This window comes from Capricornis sumatraensis, chromosome 21, assembly GCF_032405125.1.
Source record: "Capricornis sumatraensis isolate serow.1 chromosome 21, serow.2, whole genome shotgun sequence".
NCBI classification, from domain to species: Eukaryota; Metazoa; Chordata; class Mammalia; order Artiodactyla; family Bovidae; genus Capricornis; species Capricornis sumatraensis.
The window spans coordinates 9,980,053-10,004,856 of record NC_091089.1 but is presented as its reverse complement, the minus strand read 5'-3'; the positions used below and the strand labels follow the sequence as shown (position 1 = coordinate 10,004,856).

The window sequence follows — 24,804 nt, the reverse complement described above, 5'->3', positions numbered from 1 at the left end:
GAAGTGGCAACCCACTTCAGTATTCTTGCCTGGAGAATCCCAAGGACAGAGGAGCCTGGTGGGCTACAAGTCCACAGGGTCGCACACAGTCAGACACGACTCAGAGACTGAGCATGCGTGCACACGTATATGTATGGTTGATTCACTTTGCTGTAGTAGAAACTAACACAACATTGTAAAGCAACTATGCTCCAATAAAAATTTTTCTTAAAAAAGAAGAAAGAAAGAAAACACTCCCATGTCACTTTCAAATGTCCATTCAGACATGAGATGAAAGGATGCCCGGAGAAGCCCTTATTGTCCTCTTAAGGCATCCCTTTCTTTTCTTATTATCTTATTTGATGCATCTTATCTCTTCTCTCTTTTACTTTCATGAATATATGTCTTCTGCATCTGTCACTCTACACGGCACTACTCTTAACTCTTCCCTCAAAACAAAACAACTCTGGCACATTCTCTTTGATGTGGTATGCTGTGCTTAGTGGCTCAGTGGTGTCTGACTCTTTGTGACACCAGGGACTGCACCCTGCCAGGCTCCTCTGTCCATGGAGTTTCTCCAGGCAAGAATACTGGAGTGAGTTGCCATGCCTTCCTCCAGGGGATCTTCCCAACCCAGGGATCAACGCAGGTCTCCTGGCTTGCAGGTGATTCTTTTACAGTGTGAACCACCAGGGAAGCCCAAGAATACTAGAGTGGATAGCCTATCCCTTTTCCAGGGGATCTTCCCAACCCAGAAATCAAACCAGGGTTTCCTGAACTGCAAGCAGATTCTTTACCAGCTGAGCTACCAAGAAAGCCCCTTTGATGTGGTAATTTGGGTCAACAAATGAAAATAATATTTAACATGTACTCAGTACTTACGCCTTGACCTGAGATGTGACACTATCTGGGGAGTGTTTCACTGAATCTCAAAACCACCCTATGTTTTAAAGGCTCTATTTTTATCCTTCTCACTTTCAAGATAAGGTAACAAAGTCACAGCTATGGAAGCCACAGTCAGTATCTGAATCCGAAATATGATTAACAGAAAGAACCAAGGGTTCCTGATGGACCAGAATAGTAGGTGTCTCTCTTACAGCACATCACAGCTCCCGCTTTGACATCTATAAACCACTGATCCTGGAGCCCTTTCGATAAAAATGCCATCTCCCACGTGCAGTGCCAATCGGCTGTACGTGTCCTCCTGTTATCTTCATACAATCACTTACCGTCATCCTCAACAGCATTTGTTTTTCACGCCCAGGCTGTGGAGACAGACACCCGCCTCTCTTCTGAGAGCTCAGTCTTCCCCAGTTGTAAGTCTGACGGTGACCGCCTCTGCCCCGCAGACCCACAGCCCAGCACCCCGGCGCGAGCACCGTCCACCGCTCCGCCTCTCTGCCCTCGCCAACCGTACCTCACCCTCCTGTCTGCCCGAATCCCATCAAGCCAAAACTCTCAGACCCAGGAGAAACTGGGGACAAGCGGTGCTGAAACGGAAAGGGAGGAGCCCTCTACGGCTCCACCCCCAAATAGATCAAAGGTGGGAGATGGGAGACTGAGAGGCATTGAGAGCATATTTAAAGCAGAAATATGGTAACGAAATAGCAAAATATGGCCTAATGTTGGAGAGGAGGGGTCAGGTTGCAGGATGTCAAGACTGGAGGGAACTGACCAATAGAAATCCATCTTTATCTCCGCCTTTCTTAAAATGTGTTGTCCCCGAGTGAAGTCTCCATCGACCCCACCCCAGTCCGGGAACTGACTAACAGAAATCCATACTTTATCTCCACCTATCCTGGAGCCTAAGGAAATTCAGTGGATTAATGGAAAACTTACGAGAAACTGACAAGTTTCATCGAAGCAACATGTCTGATTTGGAGTGGAAAGAGGTTACTCAATAAAAAAATCAATGGAATATTTTGCCTTCGGACAAAAGAAAATGTTTCTGAGAGACAGATACAGCATCATTTATAAAAGAACAGCATACACGGAAATCGTCTGAATAGGCAAATGTTACAGAAACATCAAATTACAAAGTGGGCACTAACTTCTTGGTTTTCTTTCTTTTTTTTTTTTTGAAAGTTAGTAGTATCATCATTTTATTTTGTTCACTGGAGAGATGATTATGTGAAAAAAATATTCTTTTTATTTTTTTATTCTTTAAGTTATTTTAAAATGAAAGTATTAATTGAGAAACTCAAAATGGTAAAAGGGAATCAACATATAATGCTGAATGTTAAAGAAAACACAAAAGGAAGTAAGTTTATATAGGCAGGTGGCATGAACAATGTTTCACTAACAAAATTATACATAAATAGCTTTAAGGTCTATCTTCTTGGGCTTGGGTTGTTCTTTGGACCTTCTAGCCAATATTATAAAACTTAGAGGAAGATGTGCAAAATGGAAGAGGAAACTGGTGAAAGTTAAACTTTAATGAAAGTTAACTTTAATGAAAAGTTAAACTGGTAGACTCCTTAGATGTGTCTACACTCCATCGTGAATTACCCCTCTGAAAAAGCTATCTATGCTCTGAATTTGGGTCGTACATATAACTGGTCCATGTGTCTACAGAAAATAAAAATATCTTGAAATTTATATCACATTGTGAAAGGGAATAAATACATGCTATGCACTTTGAAGCACCTATCAGAATCCAAATGACTAAAGGCAATTCTAACTAGAAAGCAAATTTAAAAAAAAAAGAAAACTGGAAATTCTGCATAAGTAGAAATGATAACAAAATGCACATTTCCTGGTTAAAAAAATAAAAGATATAGTTGAAAGGGTAAAAATCCCAAAAGAAACCCTAAGACTACTGAAAAACACTCATTTGAAAGCCCGGGGGAAGTAAGTGCTGCAGATCTAAAGGGCTGGGTGTTTGAAACCAAACCCCTCACAGCTAGGCTGGCAAAGGGAAAGTGCCACGGACGGGTGAAGCTCTCACCCAAAGACATACCCTTCAACTGAGAGTGATGAAACCCAGAGGTACAAATGAGTAACGAGGCCAAAAGAGTATCTGAAAAACACTGTGCAAAAGACTACAGAATAAACACCAAAAAGTTTTACAATACATCAAAGAGAGAAAGTGAGTGACAGAAACTTGATGGCATTTGAAACCAGCACACAAAACAAGTTTTCGAGAGAACAAAAAGAGAATGAGAATGAGGACACTTAAGGAACGATCTGATTCCATCTTTCTGGGGCAAGCTGTTACATTAGGGAATTTCCAAATTTCCCCATTAGAACAGGGAGGTAACAGGTTACTTTAAAGAAATGATGAGCGCTTGACCTAACTCAGGAACTGAACAGAGAAATGACCTCTCCAGGAATAGTTTCTCCTCCACTCAAAGTTTCTCTCCAGACACTAGACCCAACTTGTACGAAATGTGCATGATATTTCGCAATGGGTGTCATGTTTCAGAACAAGTATCTTTCCAGCGGGTACCATCTAACAGGGGAAGTCTAGACAGGTCATGAAATTGACTTCACTGAGGCTCCCTCCTGTCCAGAAAACAGGGAGAACCTATTGGAACAGCACTTAATGCATGCATGCATGCTAAGTTGCTTCAGTCATGTCCGACTCTGCAACCCTGTGGTTCATAACCCGCCAGGCTCCTCTGTCCGTGGGATTCTCCAGGCAAGAATATTGGTGTGAGTTGCCACGCCCTCCTCCAGGGGCTCTTCCCAATCCAGGGATCAAACCCCTATCTCTGACCTCTCCTGCACTGGCATGTGGGTTCTTTACCACTAGCGCCACCTGCACAAGCCAGCTATGCTATGGCAACTAGAAAGGACACTGCAGCGTTGTTCTCCAAACAGAAACAAAGTCCAACTCGCCTCCTAGAATTTCCTAAGTAGACAGTGACGCAGCAGAGCACCGATGGATGCACCGATTTAGGTCTCCGGAACTTCCTTCTCCACTTTCTAGTCACAGATACTGCAGAGACACATTCCCCTTTCCAAACTGACTCCTTCCCACTCTCCCGGCTTTCAGAAATCCAGGGCCATTCTGAATTTCCCTACCCATGCAATCAGGCTTCGGATCCCATCAGTTCTACCTTCTAAACATTTGTCACCCATCTCTCCTGCCCTCCACGCCCATCACCCTGTTTGCTCCCTCTGTGTTACCACAATAGCCTCCAGCCCGTGCTCTCTGCAGTCTCTCTCCCATGCGAAGCCCTCCCCACCAGGCCCAGTCCACTCCCCCTCCCCTTCAGTCGCTCTTCCTGGCCTCCCTCCGGCACACTGAACCACCCCGCACACTGAACCGCATCGTGGCGCGTCATGTTTGGCGCATCGTGTTTGGTCCCTGCCTGCCTCTCCCATTGACCTGTCCTCACCCCACCTCCTCTTTCACCCTCCAGGACCGTGGGCTCCCATCTCTACCACCTCACATGTTTTTGTTCTCTGGACCTCTATGCATGCTGCTCCTGCCACAGAGGACATGCCTACTAGGCTCCCTCTTTGGCCAACTCCTACCCCCCTTTCATTATCAGATGGCCCTGCCGGCAGCTTGAACAATGGGAAAAACTAGGGTAGTCTTAAAGGCCCTGACAGCCCCCTTTGGCATTTCTCTGCATCAAAGCATCTATCATACTACCATCTAAGACCACCTGTTTTTCTCCCCTACGAACATATAAAGGGGATGAGGGCAGGAGCTATTTCTTCTCACTCATCACATTCTCTCAAGTTCCTGATGGGCTGCCTGGCAACTGATAACTGCCTGCTCTGCAACTGTGGAAACAGTCTCTTTTTTTAGACTCAGTAATTCATTTACTCAGCCATTAGTTATTGAGTACTTATTATATATCAGGTGCTTTACTTAATGAACAGCATCAGTTCTAACATTAGTGCTAAACCTTTATTCTTTGCATATATAACAGGTACTAGTGATGATAGGTAACACTGATTGAACCTTACACGGTACTGCTGTAATACTGACTGACTCCTACACATTGTATTTATATTATCTGGTTTACTTCTCTCAATAAACCTATAAAATAGGGAGTTGTTATGCTTTTAACAGGTATATTTTCATACAGTGCCTTTCCATTGGGATCAAGGTATATGATCTACTTTTAAAATTTTGTTTTTAAAATTTGAAAATCTATACTTTAGTTAATAATATTGTATCACATGTTAATTGGGGGGGGTACAACATAATATTTCTTTATATCCTCAATATTGAATTAGAAGTTTCAAGCCTCATTCAAATTTTATTTTTAAAAATCACTAAGGTAACAGAGTTTCTAGACTTTAAGTGGTAATGCTGCTGCTGCTGCTGCTAAGTCGCTTCTGTCGTGTCTGACTCTGTGCAACCCCATAGATGGCAGCCCACCAGGCTCCCCTGTCCCTGGGATTCTCCAGGCAAGAACACTGGAGTGGGCTGCTATTTCCTTCACCAATGCATGAAAGTGAAGAGTGAAAGGGAAGTCACTCAGTCGTGTCCGACTCTTGGTGACCCCATGGACTGCAGCCTACCAGGCTCCTCCGTCCATGGGATTTTCCAGGCAAGAGTACTGGAGTGGGGTGCCATTGCCTTCTCTGTTAGTGATAATACTAGATGCCAAAATACATGGAACTGTACCAAAGTTTTGAGTGAATATAAATTAGAGCTCTAGCACTGTGGAAATGCTCTTGACACAGAACAAGAAGATAAACATTTTAGGGGGCATGGAAAGGGAATTCAGTGTGGCCACCATGTACCCAGCATCTGCTGCGACTTCACAGGGCCTCGCACACTTGAACTCATTAATCCTCAAGCCTGCCCCTTAGGTACCCATTATTATTCCCGTTCTATAGGTGAGCAAACGGAAGATCAGTAAACAAAAAGAGATTTTCCCAATATCACAGGAGTACTAGGAAGAAGGGCAGACACGGAACCCAGAGTCCTCTGCCAACAGATCCATTTTCATGCTCACCGTCACGAAGACAAAAAGCCACACAAACCAGGGCGAGAATTTCTCTACAGAAAACTGTTAACAGTGAAACTGCCCATGAGTTAATCCTGTAACCAAACTCACTATTGTGTATTTAATATATGCTATTTCTATATTTATATTTAATTGTCATAAAATTTATGTAACATCCAAGTGACCATTTCACCACCTTAAGTGTGCAGTTCCATAATGTTAGTATATCCGCACCATCGTGTAACCAGTCCGCAAAACGTTTCATCCTCCAAAACTGAAACTCTGTACTGCGCCCACTAAACAAGCCCCCTTCCCTCAGCCCCCACACTGCTCCTTTCTGTTTCTATGAATTTGACGACTCTAGATAACTCATAAAAAGGGATTGTGCAGGATTTGCCGTCTTGTGACTGGCTTATTTCACTTAGAATTATATCCTCAAGGTTCATCCAGAAAATTCCATGTGTAAGAACTTCCTTTCTTTTTAAAGGCTAAATAGCATTTACTGCATGTCTTTACCACACTTGCTTACCCGTTCATCCCTCCTTGGAGACCCGCGTTGCTTCCATCTTTTGGGTATTATGAATAATGCATCTAGGAACTTGGTGTACTAAACTCACAATATATTCACAAATAATGTGCTAACAGATATCATAACAAAATGTCATCCTTGTGGATGACACTAAATCTTTCTGTGTGTGAATAACAAACCAGTGGGGTGAATTACCAAAGTAACTTAGCAAGCTGTGAATTATGCACAAAAGTGGTTAGATACATTTTAATAAATGCCCAATGGAAAGAAAACTTTGGGGGTAAAAAAGAAATAATCTACCCTATCTTTTAGAATGAAGTTAATATAAATAACTAAATTATTTAGGGAAAAAACTACACCTCAAGGTACTCCAAACTCTCTTTTATATATGAAGAAAGTAAAGTGAAAGTTAGTTGCTCAGTCATGGTGTCTGACTCTTTGCGACCCAATGGACTGTAGCCCACCAGGCTCCTCTGTCCATGGGATTTCTCAGGCAAGAATACAGGAGGGGCTTTCCATTTCCTCTTCCAGGGGATCTTCCCATCCCAAGGATCAAACCAGCATCTCCTGCACTGGCAGGCGGATTCTTTATCGCTGTGCCACCTGGGAAAATCAAATCTTTACTTACCACCCAGGAAAGAACTTCACACTTCAGGAAGTTATTCAGAAGAGGGCATTCTGTTTCACATAATTGTCTCTAGAATAAATACTTTTTTCCTGTCCACCAAACACTCTTTTACCAAGTCACCTTTATGTGCTAAGTTCTTTTTCTCCCTACACTCTCATGGTTTGTCCTTCACTTTCTGCTTTAATGCATTTTCAAAATTCTATATTAAGACTATCTACTTCATGGGGTATTTCAAGGATTAAATGAAAGAATCCATGTAAAGCCTTTAACCCTGCCCAGGGCTGCTGTGTAATAAACATTTAATAAACCACAGTTACTGATGTAAAAGAATCACCAGACAAAGCTCTGCATACTCAGGGCTTCACTGCACTTACATCTCCAACCCAACTTCTCTCTTGGGCTCTGATTCAAAATCTTCCTGCCTACAAGAGAGAGCTTCTCTCGGATGTCCAGAATTAAACCACTCAGCCCCACCCTAGACCATCCCTTCACCCCATACACCCCAGTTCAGGAAATGGCAGCATTATCTGCCCAGGATCTCAGGTTAAAACCAGGAACCACTCCAGTGCCCTCCTCCTTCTTCACACCCAACATTCACTCCACAGCTCTCCTGTTGCACAGTCACTATCTGAGCTCATTCCCAGAAACAGGGAGGCTAAGCAGACTGCCTGCCTCATCTGGGGGTGATCACCAATGAAGGAGGTCACATACCCCTTATCTGCACGTAGAGCACAGATAACTGGAAACAGTCCTGGCAGGTCCAGAAGCCAAAATCAGGGGCAACGATGCTGTCATTCTGGGAAGATGACGGGTTATGTTACTCAGGTCAGACCTTCACGTAAACACATCTAGATAAACTTTTTAAAAAATACATAGAGGTGAGAAATAATAGCGTAATATGGATAGAGATACAAGGATGAGATACTTCTTTTGAAAGTCTAGCCTCTTAAATAAGAAGAATGAGAGAAAATAAGGTAAAAAGAAAAGAACCAGAGATGGTGACTCCAGTGACAGAGACTGGGAGAAGAACAGATTGGGGGGTGAGTTTATTTTTAGAAACGTCAGTTCAGTTCAGTTCAGTTGCTCAATTGTGTCTGACTCTTTGTGACCCCATGGACTGCAGCACACCAGGCCTCCCTGTCCATCAGCAACTCCCGGAGCTTGTTCAAACTCATGTACCATCTCGTCCTCTGTCACCCCCTTCTCCTCCTGCCTTCAAGCTTTCCCAGCATCAGGGTCTTTTCTAATAAGTCAGTTCTTTACATCAGGTTGCCAAAGTATTGGAGCTTCAGCTTCAGCACCAGTCTTTCCAATGAATATTCAGGACTGATTTCTTTTAGAGATGCAGATATTTCTAGTAAAATACCAAGCTCCATTGTTAGCACTCAGCCTCCTACTAAAACCGAAACAGGTGTGCTGCATGATTTAAACTATCTTAAAAGCACCAAATTTCTGACAGCATGGGAGTCACCAGGAGCAATCTAGCAGCATGTAAGAAACTGGGGAGGTCAGAATGTGGGAGAAGCACACTGGCGGTACTCAGCAGACTGGGGCTCTGACTCAGCCTCACACAACGCAAGGGACATGGATGTCACGGCCCAGGGTCTCCCCGCAGGGGAATCGGGAAGACCCCCCTGTTGAGAGGCCTGAGGGGGCACACCCTCGTGGTGAGGATGAACCAGAACTAAACCTGGCCTCATCCACACGCCTAGGAGACCATGGAAACAAAGAAAATCCTTGAGTAGCTATAAAGCACAAGCCAGTTCTCATGTGAATTTTCTGTCAAAATTCCCATTACATGGGTGCTCTATACAGACTAAAGCAATCCAGGATAACGCCTCTATGAATGAAGGTCCCTGCATTCAGAGAAGAACCGGCAACGCTTTATGAAGAGTGATGAGCAGCACACAGTCAGAAACAGCCAAGTACTTAAGGAAATAGAGCAGTAAGAGGAAGAATCAGTGATGGGGGCAGGAGTGGGGGGGGCTGATATTAGAAATAGAGCCTTTTGATATGAGAATGTCAGACACAGATTACGAAGCCACTGTGTGTCTCTCTTCTGGGAGCGATAGGAGAGTGTGTGTTGGGAAACACAGCTTAGGATAGAGACACAATGAGAGCCAGGAGTGGCAGGTGAACAAAGTCCTCGCAAAGTGCATGGTGGGAGGTGGGGGGGCAGTGCTCCAGCAATGTCTAAGCCAAAGGGCTGGCAGCGGCAATGTTTCTTTGTTTTTTTTAAAAATATAAGTTTTGACTCTTTGGGAAGGGAAGAACTCAAAATAATGAGAAGCACACTAGAAAGAGACTCCATATCCTACCGGTGTAAAATAGCTCGTGGGAACCTGCTATAAACACAGGGAGCTCCACCCGGTGCTCTGTGATGACCCAGAAGGTGGGCTGGGCTGGGGAGGGAGAGAGCCCCGCGGAGGAGGGGACGTATGTATACACACAGCTGACCCACGCTGTAGGACAGCAGAAACTAACAGCACGGTAAAGCGATTATCCTCCAGTAAAATAAAAAAAAAATAACTGTTAAAGAACCAAAAGGAAAAGGAGACTCTCTCTTGAATATGCCCCCTCTGCTTCAGCCCCAGTTCAGCAGCCTCAGTGGTCTGACCTGTTTCTCTAGCTGCTGCATGAGTCTGCCATGGACTGGGTGGCTTAAACCACAGAGCTCTGTGCTCTCACAAGGCTGGAGGCAGGAAGTCAGCCGTCTTCCTCCTGAGGCCTCCCTCCCCGGGTTTTCACATGGCCGTGGCTTTGCGTGTGTCTGTATCCCAATGTCCTCTTCTTTCAGGAGAGCAGTCATACTGGATTAAGGCCCACTCCAGCGATGTTATCTGAGCTCGGTTCTCTCTTTACAGACGATTTCCATATACAGTCGCCTTCTGAGGTACAGAGGGTCAGGGCCTCAATATACAAATTTGGGGGGAATGTGCCTCATCCTTCCCCCTCACCTCTAACCCCCTGTAGACTCTTGTCTGATTTCTCTAAGTTGCAAACCATTCAACTAATCAAAATTCTTAATGGCTCCTCATTGCCTAAAAGAAAATAAAGTAGAACCCCTTAGAATGGAGTATGGTTGTGACACAAAGATGGAACCAGAGTGAACCCTCGCTCCCGCCCCACAGCAAAAAAGCTGCAGTCTAAGCCCGAATGAGGCCTTGCACACACAGCTCCAAGTCGAGTATTCTGAAAACTGCCCCCACTCCCTCCAAATCAAAACCTGGAACCCCTGCAGAAAACAAAATAAATTTCTTCTGTGCTGCTCTCTGCCCCTCCAGGCTTGCCCCTGGGTATCACTAGCCATTTAAACTAATTTACACTCTGGCCTAACTCAGCCGCCTGGCACCCAATCATACAGTCTCAATTTGCTTTTTTTTTTTTTTTTTATTAAATTTTAAAATCTTTAATTCTTACATGTGTTCCCAAACATGAAACCCCCTTCCACTTGATGCTTTTGAACTGTGGTGTTGGAGAAGACCCTTGAGAGTCTCTTGGACTGCAAGGAGATCCAACCAGTCCATCCTAAAGGAAATCAACCCTGAATATTCACTGGAAGGACTGATGCTGAAGCTGAAGCTCCAGTGCTTTGCCCATCTGATGCGAAGAACAGACTCGTTGGGAAAGACCCTGATGCTGGGAAGGATTGAGGGCAGGAGAAGGGTTCGACAGAGGATGAGATGGCTGTATGGTATCACTGACTCGATGGACATGAGTTTGAGCAAGCTCTGGGAGATAGTGAAAGACAGGGAAGCCTGCATGCTGCAGTCCATGGGGTGGCAAAGAGTCGGACATGACTAAGCAACGGAACAGCAACAACTATTAGCATGAGCTCCCTCTAGCAGGAGGGCTGTCCTGCAAACAGCTCAATCATCCTCCAACCTAAGAGGTTTCTAACCTCCCTCTATGAGTAAGCTCAAGCATCTTTTGTTCTCTGAGGCTTCCTGAATGACCCCCTCCCCTGCCAACAACCATTCTTCCAACACACACACACACACACACACACACACACACACACACACACACACACACACTACTATCCCCACCACCCTGTTACTACCAGCACCTCTTCTGTATATTGAATGCCATTAAAAATGATCCCTAAGCTGGAAATCAGAGACTGGGACATTTCTGTGTACCCTCAAACCTCACACAGCCAACATTCCATAACTATGTACTGAAGGAAAGCTGGAAAGGGGCGGGAAGCAGGCACCTGAGGAGGGGAGAGCTTTATCTGGTTGTGATTTAGGGAGGTAAACAGAGACCCCGTGAAGACTGCACTGGTGGGCCATGCACACTCCCTGCCCTTGCTTCCTAGTCTCCCAAGTCTTCTCCTTGTCCTGCCTCTAAGTGATCCCACACGCGCCTGCCACAGTAATGGTCCCAAATAATGGCTGCAATCATGACTGACGTGCCACTTCCATGGTTTGGAAACTTTATTAAACACCGAAGAAGTTCAAAGCTACACCTTCCACTACTGCCCTTCCTCCACTCCTGTGATTGAATGTATTTTTCATTTGCCCCAAATGCAAAGAGTGTTTCCCTTTTATGGGATTTTTCCCATGATGCATTTTCCTCTGGAATCATACCTAGATTCCCTGTTGGTGCAGACAGCTTTCAAGGTCCCCCAAGCTGTAAGCTAGTCCCCACATGTTATTCTCCGCTACTCATCAACTTCCACCGGACATCACGGTCACTTGGTCCAGGTGTTTACATAACGCATAGGACCTACTTCCCGTCTGAGATTATAAACTTCTCGAAAATAATGACCTTCTTACTCAATTCTCCTTCTCCTCACAGCAAACTGTAAATGTCTATTCAATATCTTCAGAGAGGTCTTAAAATGCTTTAAATTACTGTTATCAACATTCACCCAATAAAAGAAGAACACCTCAAAGTGTCATTTCAACAATAAGGTATAATAACTAGCCCTCTGGTTCAGTTGCACTACTTTCACTGAAAACATAATAGTCAGGACTGTGTTAAGAATAAAAATTCAAACACTGTGTCAGCTTAAAGAAACACAATACCCGTGATTAGAAATGCTTCCATCTTATTAAATATTCATTCTTTCTGGAAACATTTGTAGGATTTCAGGAAAATGGGAGGAAGAAGAAGCAAGTCCTATGTCAAATAAATATGCTATTTACTTATTTAAATGAGCAACTATGTTTCTTAAAAGATAGCAGGGACATAACTTGAGAATTGTGGTGTCACAAGCTAATGGGATACAAAATAATCTCATTTGGGGACATATGCTAACGTCACTGAGCTTTGCCTCAGAGACAAGTATGGAATCCCTGGCTGCTTCTCAGATGTAAAATGGTAGGTGCATCCACTTTCAACAGTAGCATCCAGTTTGTAAAAAGAAATAAATGTACTCTCTCCATTAGTGGAATGGATTAGGTAGATGATCTACAACTTTCTGAAGTCTTGGGGTCTTTCTATGTCAAGAAGGAAATTTTATACACAGGCATGCCCCTTCAGTACACTATTCTGGAAATGCCAGTGTTGGTATTAATAGCATACAAGATTTCACGTAGCCTGGCGAGAAATGGGACAAATATGGTCTTAAGAGGTAATCTGCCGAAATGAGACTGTTAAGTTCCTTAAGTATTCCAGTAGTTAAATGGCGCACAGAGATGCCCACAGAATTCATGCTCAGACACCATCCTCACCGGCCCCACCAAGCCCAGCAGGTATGACGCATGTGGCTATTTACAGAGTTATTAAATGTGAATTCTGCATCTAATATCTTCGTCCTTAGAAAGCTTTCTCTATCAATCTTCTATGGAACATGGGTCTTTCTCTCTAGGCAGATTATGAAGACTTTTTTTTTTTTAATGTAAGTGGGTTAAATAGCTGAAGTCAGGGAAAATTTTCTCACATTGAGATTTATTGGGTAGTGAATAATCTCTCCAGGGAAGTAGCAGAAGCCCCATCAGCTACGTTATTTAATTAAAACTATTGTGGAGTAAGGAGAAGAGATGGTGCCTGGGGGAATAATTTCGCATTGATCCCTGAAGGATGGACTTGATAAACTTTAAAATTCTTAACGGTTTCAAAATCTTAACTGTCTCCAGAAATGTGCCTGAAGGAACAGAAGAACCATCCTGCTTGTGACCTCCCCTCCCTACAAAAACTAAATGAAAACAAAAACCAAAGGCAGAGCTTAGAGACCAAGTGACTTTTCTGTCTACACTAAACCAGCTCCCTGCCCCAGCATCAGCTCAAAGAAACAGTGGGTTGCAAAGTCCCAGGCCTCTGGCCCTGAGAGCTTGACCTTTCCCCTTGCTTCAGTTATTTATTTTCATTTCTCTGCTTTTAAACATCTGAAATCCAGCATTTTTATCTAATAAAATGCAAAAGTATCATTTTATACTCAGTCAGTACTGTCGGGATGCCTGTCCCCATAAGGTTTCTTTGAAGGTCCCTGACACCACCTCTAATCCTATGAGAAGCTTCTGAGCAAAGGTGCAGTGAACACACCTTCTCACCCTTTGATGGGAGGAATTTTTTTTTTTTTTTTTTTTTAAGAATCTAAAGCTGAGATGGTGCAGGGGAGGGTCTCAGCATGTGTGGGTTGAGGAGGTTCCAGTTAACCCAGGGGTAGGGGAGGGGGTGGCTCTTACTCACACTTGAAGCCACAGTCCCCACCCTGCACTCACACCCGCACGCCAGCAGCACCCACTCGGCAGAGGAAGTGTGTTCCAGAGGCTGCGGTTGGCAGCCATCTGAGTGCTGAGGAGAGAAGGGCTGTGGTCACGAGCAACAGAAGAGGTGTGAGCTGGAGGAGGAAAACCCGAGAGCTATGTGTCTGTAGGCACTAAGGCGATTTCCGAGGGCCGCGGGCAAGCTGGAGCGCATCTTCCAAAATCAGGTCAAAGCCACCCCACCCCGGGAAAGGAGAGCAGCTGCTCAAGGAAGGAGAGGGCTTGTGAATTCAACAAAAAAGCCTGCAGGCAAGCAGCGCAGCCAGCGGCCTCCCCTGCTCTGGATGGCCTGGGTGCATCTTCCCACAAGCCTGCAGTGACCATTCTCTCCTGGGATGCAGACACCTAGCGGAGTGGGAGGGACCGAGTGACCCCACAGGGCTCGCAGGCAACACCCTGGAGAGAGGTCTGTGCCCTGGGATGGATGAACAGAAAAAACTACTCTCATTAAAACCGAGGCAGAGGACGGGATGCCTCTCAACAGACATGAGTGTGAGCAAACTCGGGGAGATGATGAAGGACAGGGAGGCCTGGCGTGCTGCCGTCCATGGGGTTGCACAGAGTCGGACACAGCTGAGCAACTGGGAAACAACAAAATTGAACTTCACCAGCCACTCAACTGTTGAGTTTAATTTTGTATACAAATCCGTATAGCCTTGTTTCAGAGTCATTTTTTATGTCTCCCTTTTTGATTTTTGATTACAGAGCTCTACCCCAAAGGCCAAGAGTTGAATCTCATGGTATATCTCAAGCATCTCCTCTGGGTTTAGCAACCAGAGAGAGAGTCAACAGAAGCAAGCATAGCCTGCATACTGGCGACCGTTCCACTTTTCAGGCTCCCATTAATTTCACCCTTGAGAAGTGCAGTGACCGTGAACTTGCTCTTCACACTTCTTAAGATGCTCTTTATCGTCTGTCTCTCTATCTGCTATTTTATTTCATTAAGGAGTGAGATTTCTCAGCCTTTAAAATATTTCTGCTTTCCTCAGCTGGCTATTTCTTACTGACACTATTTAATATCTTTTTCCCTTCCTTAAATGAAAAACTACTGAAATGTAACATTTTAGAGAACCCATTTTTCTTCTCATATATGTGTACAACACACAGCTGTATAGATGGGGAAACATTCATGACTTACTTCTGAGCTTGTAAGAATGAACCTTAAGAGAGTTTGGTATTTATTAATATCATTTATTATTATCTATTAGTAATAATTTGTTAATCCTTTCAATAGTAAATATGAAAGAATTTCTTATTTTTCTACCTCACTTAAACAAACAAAAAAACCCAACTTCAAAGCAAGAGCGATGCATCTGATGGGCAAAACTGAAATAATCCAGCAGGGATGAGACTTGCTGGTGTGTCCTGGTGACACTTGTAATGGGAGAGTAAGAAAGACCCTTTCCCATGGCCTCTTAGTCCGGTCTGGAATTACCACTGATAGACAAAGAAGCCTTTTAGACTAAGTCTCCTCCTCCATCTCTTGTCACTAATATATAAGGTGGTGTCAGTTTCTCTGTTTTCTTCCTTTCTTCTGAATTTGGGATAGATAACACACCAGCTGAAATGAGAGTATGAAAATATCTTGAGATAGATTGTAAAATATAATTTCCAAATACATCTGGATTCCTATGCCTCTTGAAGCGTTAAGTCAACAACACGCTGAAATAAACCAAGCCATGAATTGTAAACCAGAATAAACTGCATCTTCCCGACCCAGGGATCGAACCCGGGTCTCCCGCATTGCAGGCCTTTATCATCTGAGCCACCAGGGAAGCCCATGCCTAGGTGATGTCTTGCAAAGTGGGTTAAAGCAGAGCCAAAGTTGTCTATTTTTTAGATAATATTTGAAGTGATTCTCCTGAATGCTACTATCTCCTTATCCAAATATTCAAATTTACCTCCATCAGGGTGAACTTCAAATTCCCCATTTCCAGGAAATTTATCCTGAATTTCCCAGTTGAAAGTAAATAGCACTTACTCTTCGCTTTAAATTATAATTTGCAATACACAACTTCTGTCTCCCCTAATACTCTGTGGATGGTTTAGGGCTAAGATCATGTCTCTCTGGCTTTCCAGGCACAGACGTTATCTTGAATAGGGCAGGCTGTCAATAAAGCTGTGATGAGTGAATTAGTGAATGAGTGATGTCAGTCCCACAAATCAGCCCAGCCAGGTCTACCTGCCAGATCTGGGCCACTTGCCCATTTCCAGCTTTAAACAAAATTTAAATCCTGAGATACCCCAACTTTAGAAAAACCAACTGGCAAGACAAGAGCAAATATTGACATTGATGGGCGTAGCGATAAGACCCATCTAAGGCCAAGCATGGACGACATACAGGGAGTCTCATCCCACCCAGGAAAGAACAAAACCAGAAAGGAGACAGTGAGGAACACCCTCACTGTCCGAGCTGAGATGGGAGGAGGCAGGGCTGGAGTGCCGAAGAAGACAGGGTCAGGAGCCTGCATGATGCAGCAACACAGGGCACCTCTGCTGTGGACACAGCAGCTTCCACACCAAGAGCCCCCGTCTTGCTCTCGAGTGTCCCCCACTCCCCCCTCCCCACCCCCAGCCCTCTCCAGTCTTTAACACGAATGCTCCCCACCAGCTTCAGTGTGACCATCCTCTGATGCGATGGTCTCAGCTTCCTCCCACCCACAAGAACTTGATTGGTTAAGCACCGTCTTCACATGTGCTGGGTGATCATCCAAATGTCTTCAGTCCTCAACTTTCTTTGTTTTCTCTTCCATAATCCCAACCAATTAACTGGTCAAAGGCTACTTTTCAACTCAATGTATTTGAAACCATTTGCAGTTACTTCCTCTCTTACAAGACAAGCCATCTCCTAAGTTTCCATCTTTTTAAATGAAACCATCATTTTTCAGCCCTTGGATCATAAAACTTTGGACCGTTTTCCCTCTTCTGGACCTCCAGCCCAAATCAGAATGAAGATTCCACCCTTAATTTAGATAATTAATTATCTGTGAACTGCTCAAAATCGCAAGTGCATTCTTCTTCACTGTTTATTATTATTATTATTAGAAATTCAATAGATGAGAGGAATTTCATAAAACATTTTTAAGACAGATGGGAAACAAAGTTCCTGGATAAGAAAAACACCTGACTGGGAACTCTGAAGACCCTCGTGTCTCTCCCTGACTCCATCTCTTTCCAGGCTGTGCCTCGGAACCCGCTTTCCTCAGTTTCAGCACACATGTGCATCTCTAAGTAACATATCGCTTAGTTCTGCAAGTTTCTAAACTATAAAGGAAAGGAACTGTACCCTATGCATTCTCCGGAAACTCTTGCTTTTTTCCTTTCACGTGATGCTCCCCAAATTCATCCTGGTCGGGGAGCACCATGATCAGTCATTCATTTGTAGGCTGTCACAGCAACCTGCTACATAAACCTTCTCAGGCATTTCTCCTACATGTGGGCAATCCCCCGAATACACAGTGGGGTGGAATGATTAGGTCTTAGGAATCGGGTTCTTTAACTAAAGTAAAGTGAAGTCGCTCAGTCGTGTCCAACTCTTTGCGACCCCATGGACTGTAGCCTACCAGGCTCTGAGGAGCATCTCAGTCCGTGGGATTTTCCAGGCAAGAGTACTGGAATGGGTTGTCATTTCCTTCTCCAGGGAATCTTCCCAACCCAGGGATCGAACCCAGGTCTCCCCCACTGCAGGCAGACACTTTACCATCTGAGCCACCGGGGAAGCCTTCTTTAACTAAAGCAGTATCGTTTTCCAAATAAATGTGATGGCTAATTTAGGGTATTAATCTGGAGAGTGGTTTTGGTTAAGTTGTTGTTCAGTTGCCAAGTTGTATCCAACTCTTTGTGACCCCACAGACTGCAGCACTCCAGGCCTCCCTCTCCTTCACCATCTCCCGGAGTTTGCCCAGGTTTATGTCCATTGAATCATTGATGCCATCCAACCATCTCCATCCTCTGTTACCCTCTTCTGCTTTGCCCCTCAGTCTTTCCCGGCATCAAGGTCTTTTCCAATGAGTCAGTTCTGGTTAAGATTAACATTTAAAATGGTGACTGCTGAGCATGAAGATTGGTCTCCCTAATGTGTGTGGGCCTCATCCAATCACTTGAAGTTCTGAATACAAGAAAAAGCCCGCCCCGCTCCCGCCTTCAGCAGGCTGCTTTCCGACAGCATCTGCAGCATCACCGAGTCCTCCTGGGCCTCCCTCTGCTGGCCCGCCCTGCGCTATCCAAAGTCACATGACACACGGTATTGACTGTTTCTCTGAACTGCCCTGAGTATTACCATCACCAGTAACACAACAGATCCACCAACTTGCACTCCTACCACCTGTGGATAAGCGTTCCAACTCATAAAATACTATTAATAATTGTTCACCTGCCCTTCAACTCTTCCCCTTCTATAAGGCTGCAGTGAGTTTAACCTAGGTGATGAGGAAAAAAACTGTATTATTATGTGCCTCCCTCTGAAAACATTCAGAGACTTCCGACAGTCTACACTGCAGAATCAAGTTCAAACTCCATCAGGCACAGCGACATTGGGCCATCCAATCTTTCCAGGCTCTTCTCTAACTTTCTGCTGCTCTGTGGGCTTTGGCTCCTTTTTTTAAACATAGAATCTACTGTATAAAACCTTACCTGGGCCCACAGACAACCTCTGCTGTGAGCGCAGAGAGAGGGTCCCACCGTTACAGTTCCTTCTGTGACCTCGAGGCCGCCTCTCAGGCGGTGAGGGGCCCCGAATGAAGCCCAGGTGAGACGTGGAGCTCTGCCCTCCTGACACAACATCCAGTCTCCGTCTGCCTGAATCAGACTTCCCCACGCCCTTCTCCTGGCCATCAGCACCCCCCCTTTTTTCCCTCCATTTTCTCTCTTTCCCTCCCCCAGGCTATGCTAAAAAATTCCTTGTAAAAATGTATCATGTATTAAATAAGCTACAAGGATATATTGTACAACACAGGGAGTATTAGTTGCTCAGTCATGTTTGACTCTTTATGACCCCATGGACTGTAGCCCGCCAGGCTCCTCTGTCCATGGAATTTTCCAGGCAAGAATACTGGAGCGGGTAGACATTCCCTTCTCCAGAGGATATTCCTGACTCAGGGATCAACTGGGTCTCCTGGATTGCAGGCAGATTCTTTATCATCTGAGCCACCAGGGGAATATTGCCAATATTGTTTAAGGACCATAAATGAGGCATAACTTTTAAAAACTGTGAATCACTACACTGTACACCTGTGATTTACATCGTGTGTGTGTGTGTGTGTGTGTTAGTCCCTCAGTTGTGTTCCAGCTCTTTGTGAACCCATGGACCCAGCAGGCTCCTCTGTCCATGGGATTCTCCAGGCAAGAATACTGGAGTGGGTTGCCATTCCCATCTCCAGGGGATCTTCCCGACTCAGGGGTTGAACCCGGGTCTCCAGGGTTGCAGGCAGATTCTTTACCATCTGAGCCACCGTGGAAGCCCAGCTGATATCATACTGTACAGCAATCATATCATAATTTTTTAAAAGATCCTTCCAAGTCCTCCAGGTCCAGCAGGACCTGTTTATCCTGAGCCTACTTTTTCACACCCACTCTGCCAGCATCTGGTTCTCCTTCCTCTCATTCTTTGAAAATACCACCTGGTCTCACCCTGGTGTTGCAACTTGACAACCTTGAATTGGCTAATGACCCTTTGGTTTCCTCAGCTGTATTTGGACTTCCCAGGAGGCACAGTGGTAAAGAACCTACCTCCCCATGCATGAGATGCGAGTTCAATCTCTGGGTTGGGAAGATCCCCTGGAGAAGGAAATGACAACCCTCTCCAGTATTCTTGCTAGGAAAATCCCATGGACAGAGGAGCCTGATGGGCTACAGTTTGTGGGATAGCCAAGAGTCAGACATGACTGAGCAACTGAGCACACATGTAACAGTACTCTCTGCCCCCCACCTTGTTTCATGAGCATTAAACCAGAGGACAAGTATCTACCTCATGCACACCTGGCATGAGTCAGAGTTAGCTAACCTGGTCAGAGTTAGCTGGTGGAGTATTTGGGGGTGCATGACACATTTGGGGGGACATTTCCATCAGTGTAACTACATTCACCCTGACTAGTGAAGCCAGAGACACATGGGTTACACAGTCATTTTCTCCACAACCCCACTTCCTCCACAAACTCTTCCATGAAAGGGCTGCCTTTGAACTGTCCCCTCTTGAGATGCCTCAGTATATTTTTCCATGAGGCACTGAAATAAGTGTAGCCATTCTTGCCATTAAATGCTCTAAATCAGTTACTGATTAAGAAATGCCTGCTCTGACAGGAACGCACATTTTCACATAATTTTGCACTAACTATCATTTATCCAGAATGAGATGTTCAACGTGCTCTTCCACTCTGCTCTGAAAACTCAAGGAGGAGAAGGACAGCAGGGACGAGCAATGACGGGTGTCCCCTCAGCCCCCGCCTGCTCGTGTGTCCCCTGAGCCAGCACTTCCTGTCCTCTACTTGCAACTCGATCCAGGGGACACAAAGCCTGAGAACTTGGGCAGATCACTAGACCTCACTTCCCTTCGGTGTCCTCACCTGCAAACCTAAGTTACATCTACATCCAAGTGGGAAGGAGGGGCGGTTAAATGAGAAGACCTCAGTAAGGTTGACTGAGCTCCTCACACACTGTCAACTTTCAGTAAAGAGGAAAAATCTGTATATTTAGAGTGCACATGGCTCAATTCTTTCATCTTTTTGAAGATCTTACAATCTGTTGTACACATGACGATCTCTGGATTCTGAGTCCAATCTTTCACTGTTAAATAGATCAACTACCCCTCTATGTTATACAAGCAGGTGATGTTTGTAGACCCTGACATGTACTAAAACACACATGGGGCTTCCCTGGTGGTCCCCTGGTTAAGAGTCCCCCTGCCAAGGTAGGGGACATAGGTTCGACCCCTGGTGAGGGAAGATTCCATGTGCCATGGAGCAATGACTGAAGCCTGCAGGTCCAGCACCAGGGCTCCACAACAAGAGAAGCCACTGCAATGAGAAGCCACACATCGCAACTAGAGAGGAGCCCCTGCTCCCTGCAACTAGAGAAAGCCCACACACGGCAAGGAAGACCCAGCACAGCCAAAAATAAATAAATGAATAAGTTCTAAAAAATAAAGCAGGCATGGAAGAGTTCAAGTATATTTAAGACTCATTTTGAAATATAGCTACTATATTTTATAAATTCACTATCATTCTTAGCTTAAAAGAAAAAATGAAACCCTCCAAATCTCAAAAGTGAATGAAATACTCTCACCGGGTGGTTAATGCAATCTATCCTTTAAAAATATAAATGATCAAAAACAACAGCAAAATATGTTTAAGAATACCATTATCAGAATTCCGGCAACAAGGAGAATTGGCCTTTCTCTGACTGGTGACTGACTGACAATCTCACCAGTTTCTGAACAAGTCCCATACGGCAGAGAGCTCGCTTTTCTTCAAAATAGCAACAGGGAGAAGTAAATCTGGATGAGAGAAATGGGAAAATATTGCTGAAGTCATTCACACATGATGCTAAAAACCCTACCTTGGGGTGGCAACCATAATTTAGTTTTCAATAATATAGTGCTACCCTGTATCCTTAAAACTTCAGAAGAAGTCAAGCTACATGTTTTCGTTCCAAATAAAAAGTGTATATATTTAGGGCCTATACCACAAAATGATATGTAGAATAATTGCTATAGTCAAGTTAATTCACATATCTTCTCCCCACACAGTTACATTTTGCTGTTGTTGTTGAGAAGAGCACCCAAAATCTACTCTCTTAGCAAACCTCCAGTGTTCAAGATGATGATATTAACTATGGTCTTTGCACTGTACATTGGGTCTCTAGACTGATTCCATCTATGTAACTTCAACTTTGTACTCTGACCAACATACATCTCCCCAACTTCCCACCTCCCCGCCCTAGTAACCAGTGCTCTGTTTTCTTTTTCTAAAGAAAAGCCTTTCTCACTCACAGTGGTTATTTTAAGACAATTGGGTATAGACATGCCAGTTCTAGAGACAGAAAAATACAAACTTTATACAAAGCACTTTTTTTTTCATATAAAGAAGACAGTGCTAGTAAATCTTATTGAATCAAGACCTTGAAAGAAGCAGAATAGTCTGTACAGATCTCAAATACACCCATGAAAAATATATTACCTGGCTGCTGCTTCATAACACAGTATTTTCATGTTTCTCATTTCATTGGAGTATGGCTGGTTTACAGTGTTGGGTCAGTTTCAGATGCACCTGTTTTCAGTTGACTGCTCTTTGACAGAGATCAGAATACCTGACTTGGAACCCAAACTACAAAATCTCGCCGCCCGAGGCAGGGTGGGGAAGCATATCGGTTTCTGGCCCAGGTCGTTCAGGCCGTGTGTCCAAGAGCTCACCCCAAGACCCTTGTCATCCCCTGCTCCACCTGCATGGCTCATCAGAGTGGATGAGACACTGAAGACGTGCAAACAGCTTTTAACAGCTTTCACCAGCAAATGAGAGTCTGAGTGATGACTGAGGTCTTTAATAAGTGAGTATTTAAGGAGAGATTTTGCTGACTGACACTCTGTAAGGCTCATTCATATGCACAGAATTGTTCTTGAGCTTAGCTACACCTAAAGAGAAAGGGAAAACTAACACATGAAAGTTTGTCTCACCTCCTGACCATTAGATATTCCTATATATGACTGTAAGTTGTTAGTTTATAATATGGATTCCTTAAAAAGAGAGCACTGTATCAGGTGGTATAGGATGTGCTCTGCTGGAAGTCTGTTTGGGATATAACTTGAGAGACACCAGACAGGAAACACATAGTCCCGAACTTTTGCTTTCCCAAGTCTATCTAAAAATGTCATCGTTAGTCATTTTGCATCAAAAGCACAGGCCTACCCTGGTGGTCCAGTGGTAAAGAATCCCCCTGCAGATGCAGGGGACACAGGTTTGAGCCCTGGTCTGGGAAGAACCTGCGTGCCACGGAACAACCAGGCCTGTTCATCGCAATGACTGAACCAGCGTGCCAGGGTCCACGAGCCACAAGAAAAGCCACTGCAAGGAGGACCCTGTGCCCCGCAACAAGAGAGCAGCCCCTGCTCACCACAACTAGAGAAAGCCCATGCGGCCATGAAGATCAGCACAGCCAAAACTAACAGGAGAAAAACTTTTTAAATTTTAAAAAATAAAGTAAAAGCACAAGCAATAATAATACCTACCAATAATAATAATTCCCCGGCTATCGAGGACCGAGTTCTTTACATATCTGATCCCTAAACCATTCAACAAAGAGAATGGAGCTCTTAACTCAATCTGCTGTTTAGGAACCTGAGATTCAGAGACTGAGCAGCTAATTCAAAGTTATAAAGGAAGTAAAGGCTTTAAAACTGAGTTTTTCCAAATATAATACCCCATCCATGTGGGTATTCCTCACAGGACTCACTCACTCACTAAGCACTAAACCACAGTCACTGGCAGACACAGCAGGAAACACTTAAAGAGCTCATTCGATTCTTCCTGAAATGACAGCTTGCAACTTATAAAGCATCCTCTCTAGTGAAACTTGGGTGAAGAGAAAACAGGAGCCAGGGCTTGAACCCTGCCCAGGACTCACTAATAAACCCAGATTTGCTGTCACAGAAAGGACTGAATGCACAGAGCTGAAGCACCTGGAGTCTCGCAAAAGGAAATGGGACCACCACACAGCAGGCGACTGGCCCCGGAACCCAAACACTGTCCACAGCAGCTCCATTGAGGTTCAACTTCTCATCAAGACAAGGTAAAGCCTGTGCTTTCTCCCACGACGTCTGAATTCACGAAATGATAGCACATTAAGAAAAATGGAATTGATTCACAGTATTATTTCTTTGAAACAACAATATAGAATCTAGAAATGCAACTGGGAAATGACCCCAAAATGGGATAAGGCATTTCACAGTTTCTACGTGGTCTTCATAGAACCAAATATCGGAGGTGGGTGAAAAGGTAAACGAAAACGTACTTACCTGGCGGGACCACCCGTATCACCTTCTGCCAGGTTCCGTGTGGGAAGGTATGCAAGAAGCAGGAATAGAAGCCCACGTCCACCTCAGAGGCATTGTGGAAGGACAGGGTCATGTCGTGAGAGGTCATGATGTGATTTGAGAAGTAGACCCTATCAATGTAGGCCTCTCTTATGATCCCATGGAATGCAGGGTTGAAAATGGCCATCGACTCTCTCTCCGTCTTAATCTTGAACCACTCCGTCTGGGTTACAGTGTCCGCTAATGGATACACACATGCTAGGGTCATATTCTTAGCAAGTTTAACAGTCGTGTCCCAAAAAATCTCTTCACATGGCGCTGAAAGACACGTCATCACATGAGTTCAGTTAGACTGAAACACCAGAGAAATATCAGAAACTTATTCTAGACCTAGGAAGATAGTCTTATGAATATTTATAAATACATTGGAATCAGGGTAAAGACTGGCAGTTTCTACCTTAGCCTAAAAAGGTTTCCACCGCTGATTATTGGCATTCGCAACTGGTAGTTTTTCTGAACAAGTGAGAAGTTATCTAGACCAACCCAGAGCGTCATAAATTCTGAACGTGTCACAGTGTAAGACTTGAAAAAGGAGTAAATTCTTTAAATGAAGACATTATCGTTACCTGTGTACACATAAAGAATTGCCAAGAGGAGGGTGAGGCGATCCATCTCTGGAAGCTGTCGGGGAGGCTGGTCTCTAGAAGGACAATTTATAATGTCATGTGCAAAGCCCTGCCACCCGGCACTGCTTCCTTTCTCTCAGATCCTATCAGCAGCGTCTTCTTTATCTGAAGTGTGAACACAGGAAAAAAGGTCTGAGCTTCAAAGTCAGGCTTGCTCGCGTGCAAGGATGGGTAGATTCGAATTACATCTCTCTCGGGGAAATGGCTTATTTTCAAGCTTTCGTTTTCTACAAAAAACTCATTCATCAAACAAATGTGGTCTGAGTGCGTGCTCAGTGCCTGGCTCTGCTCTAGTTGATGAGGATGGACCAATAAACTAAAAAAAAAAAA

General features: G+C 44.4%; 1 protein-coding gene across 1 annotated transcript in view; it reads right to left on the bottom strand.

The window, feature by feature from the left end:
• The window catches only part of CD226 (CD226 molecule), a 58,321-nt gene extending 33,861 nt beyond the window's left edge, over positions 1-24,460 (bottom strand). Inside the window, exons 1-2 of the mRNA XM_068994014.1 lie at positions 24,415-24,460; positions 23,771-24,106 (exon numbers count right to left, since the gene is read on the bottom strand). Of these exons, the coding sequence (XP_068850115.1) occupies positions 23,771-24,106; positions 24,415-24,460 (382 nt within the window). The remainder of the gene's footprint in view (positions 1-23,770; positions 24,107-24,414) is intronic.
• Positions 24,461-24,804: the final 344 nt, after the last annotated feature.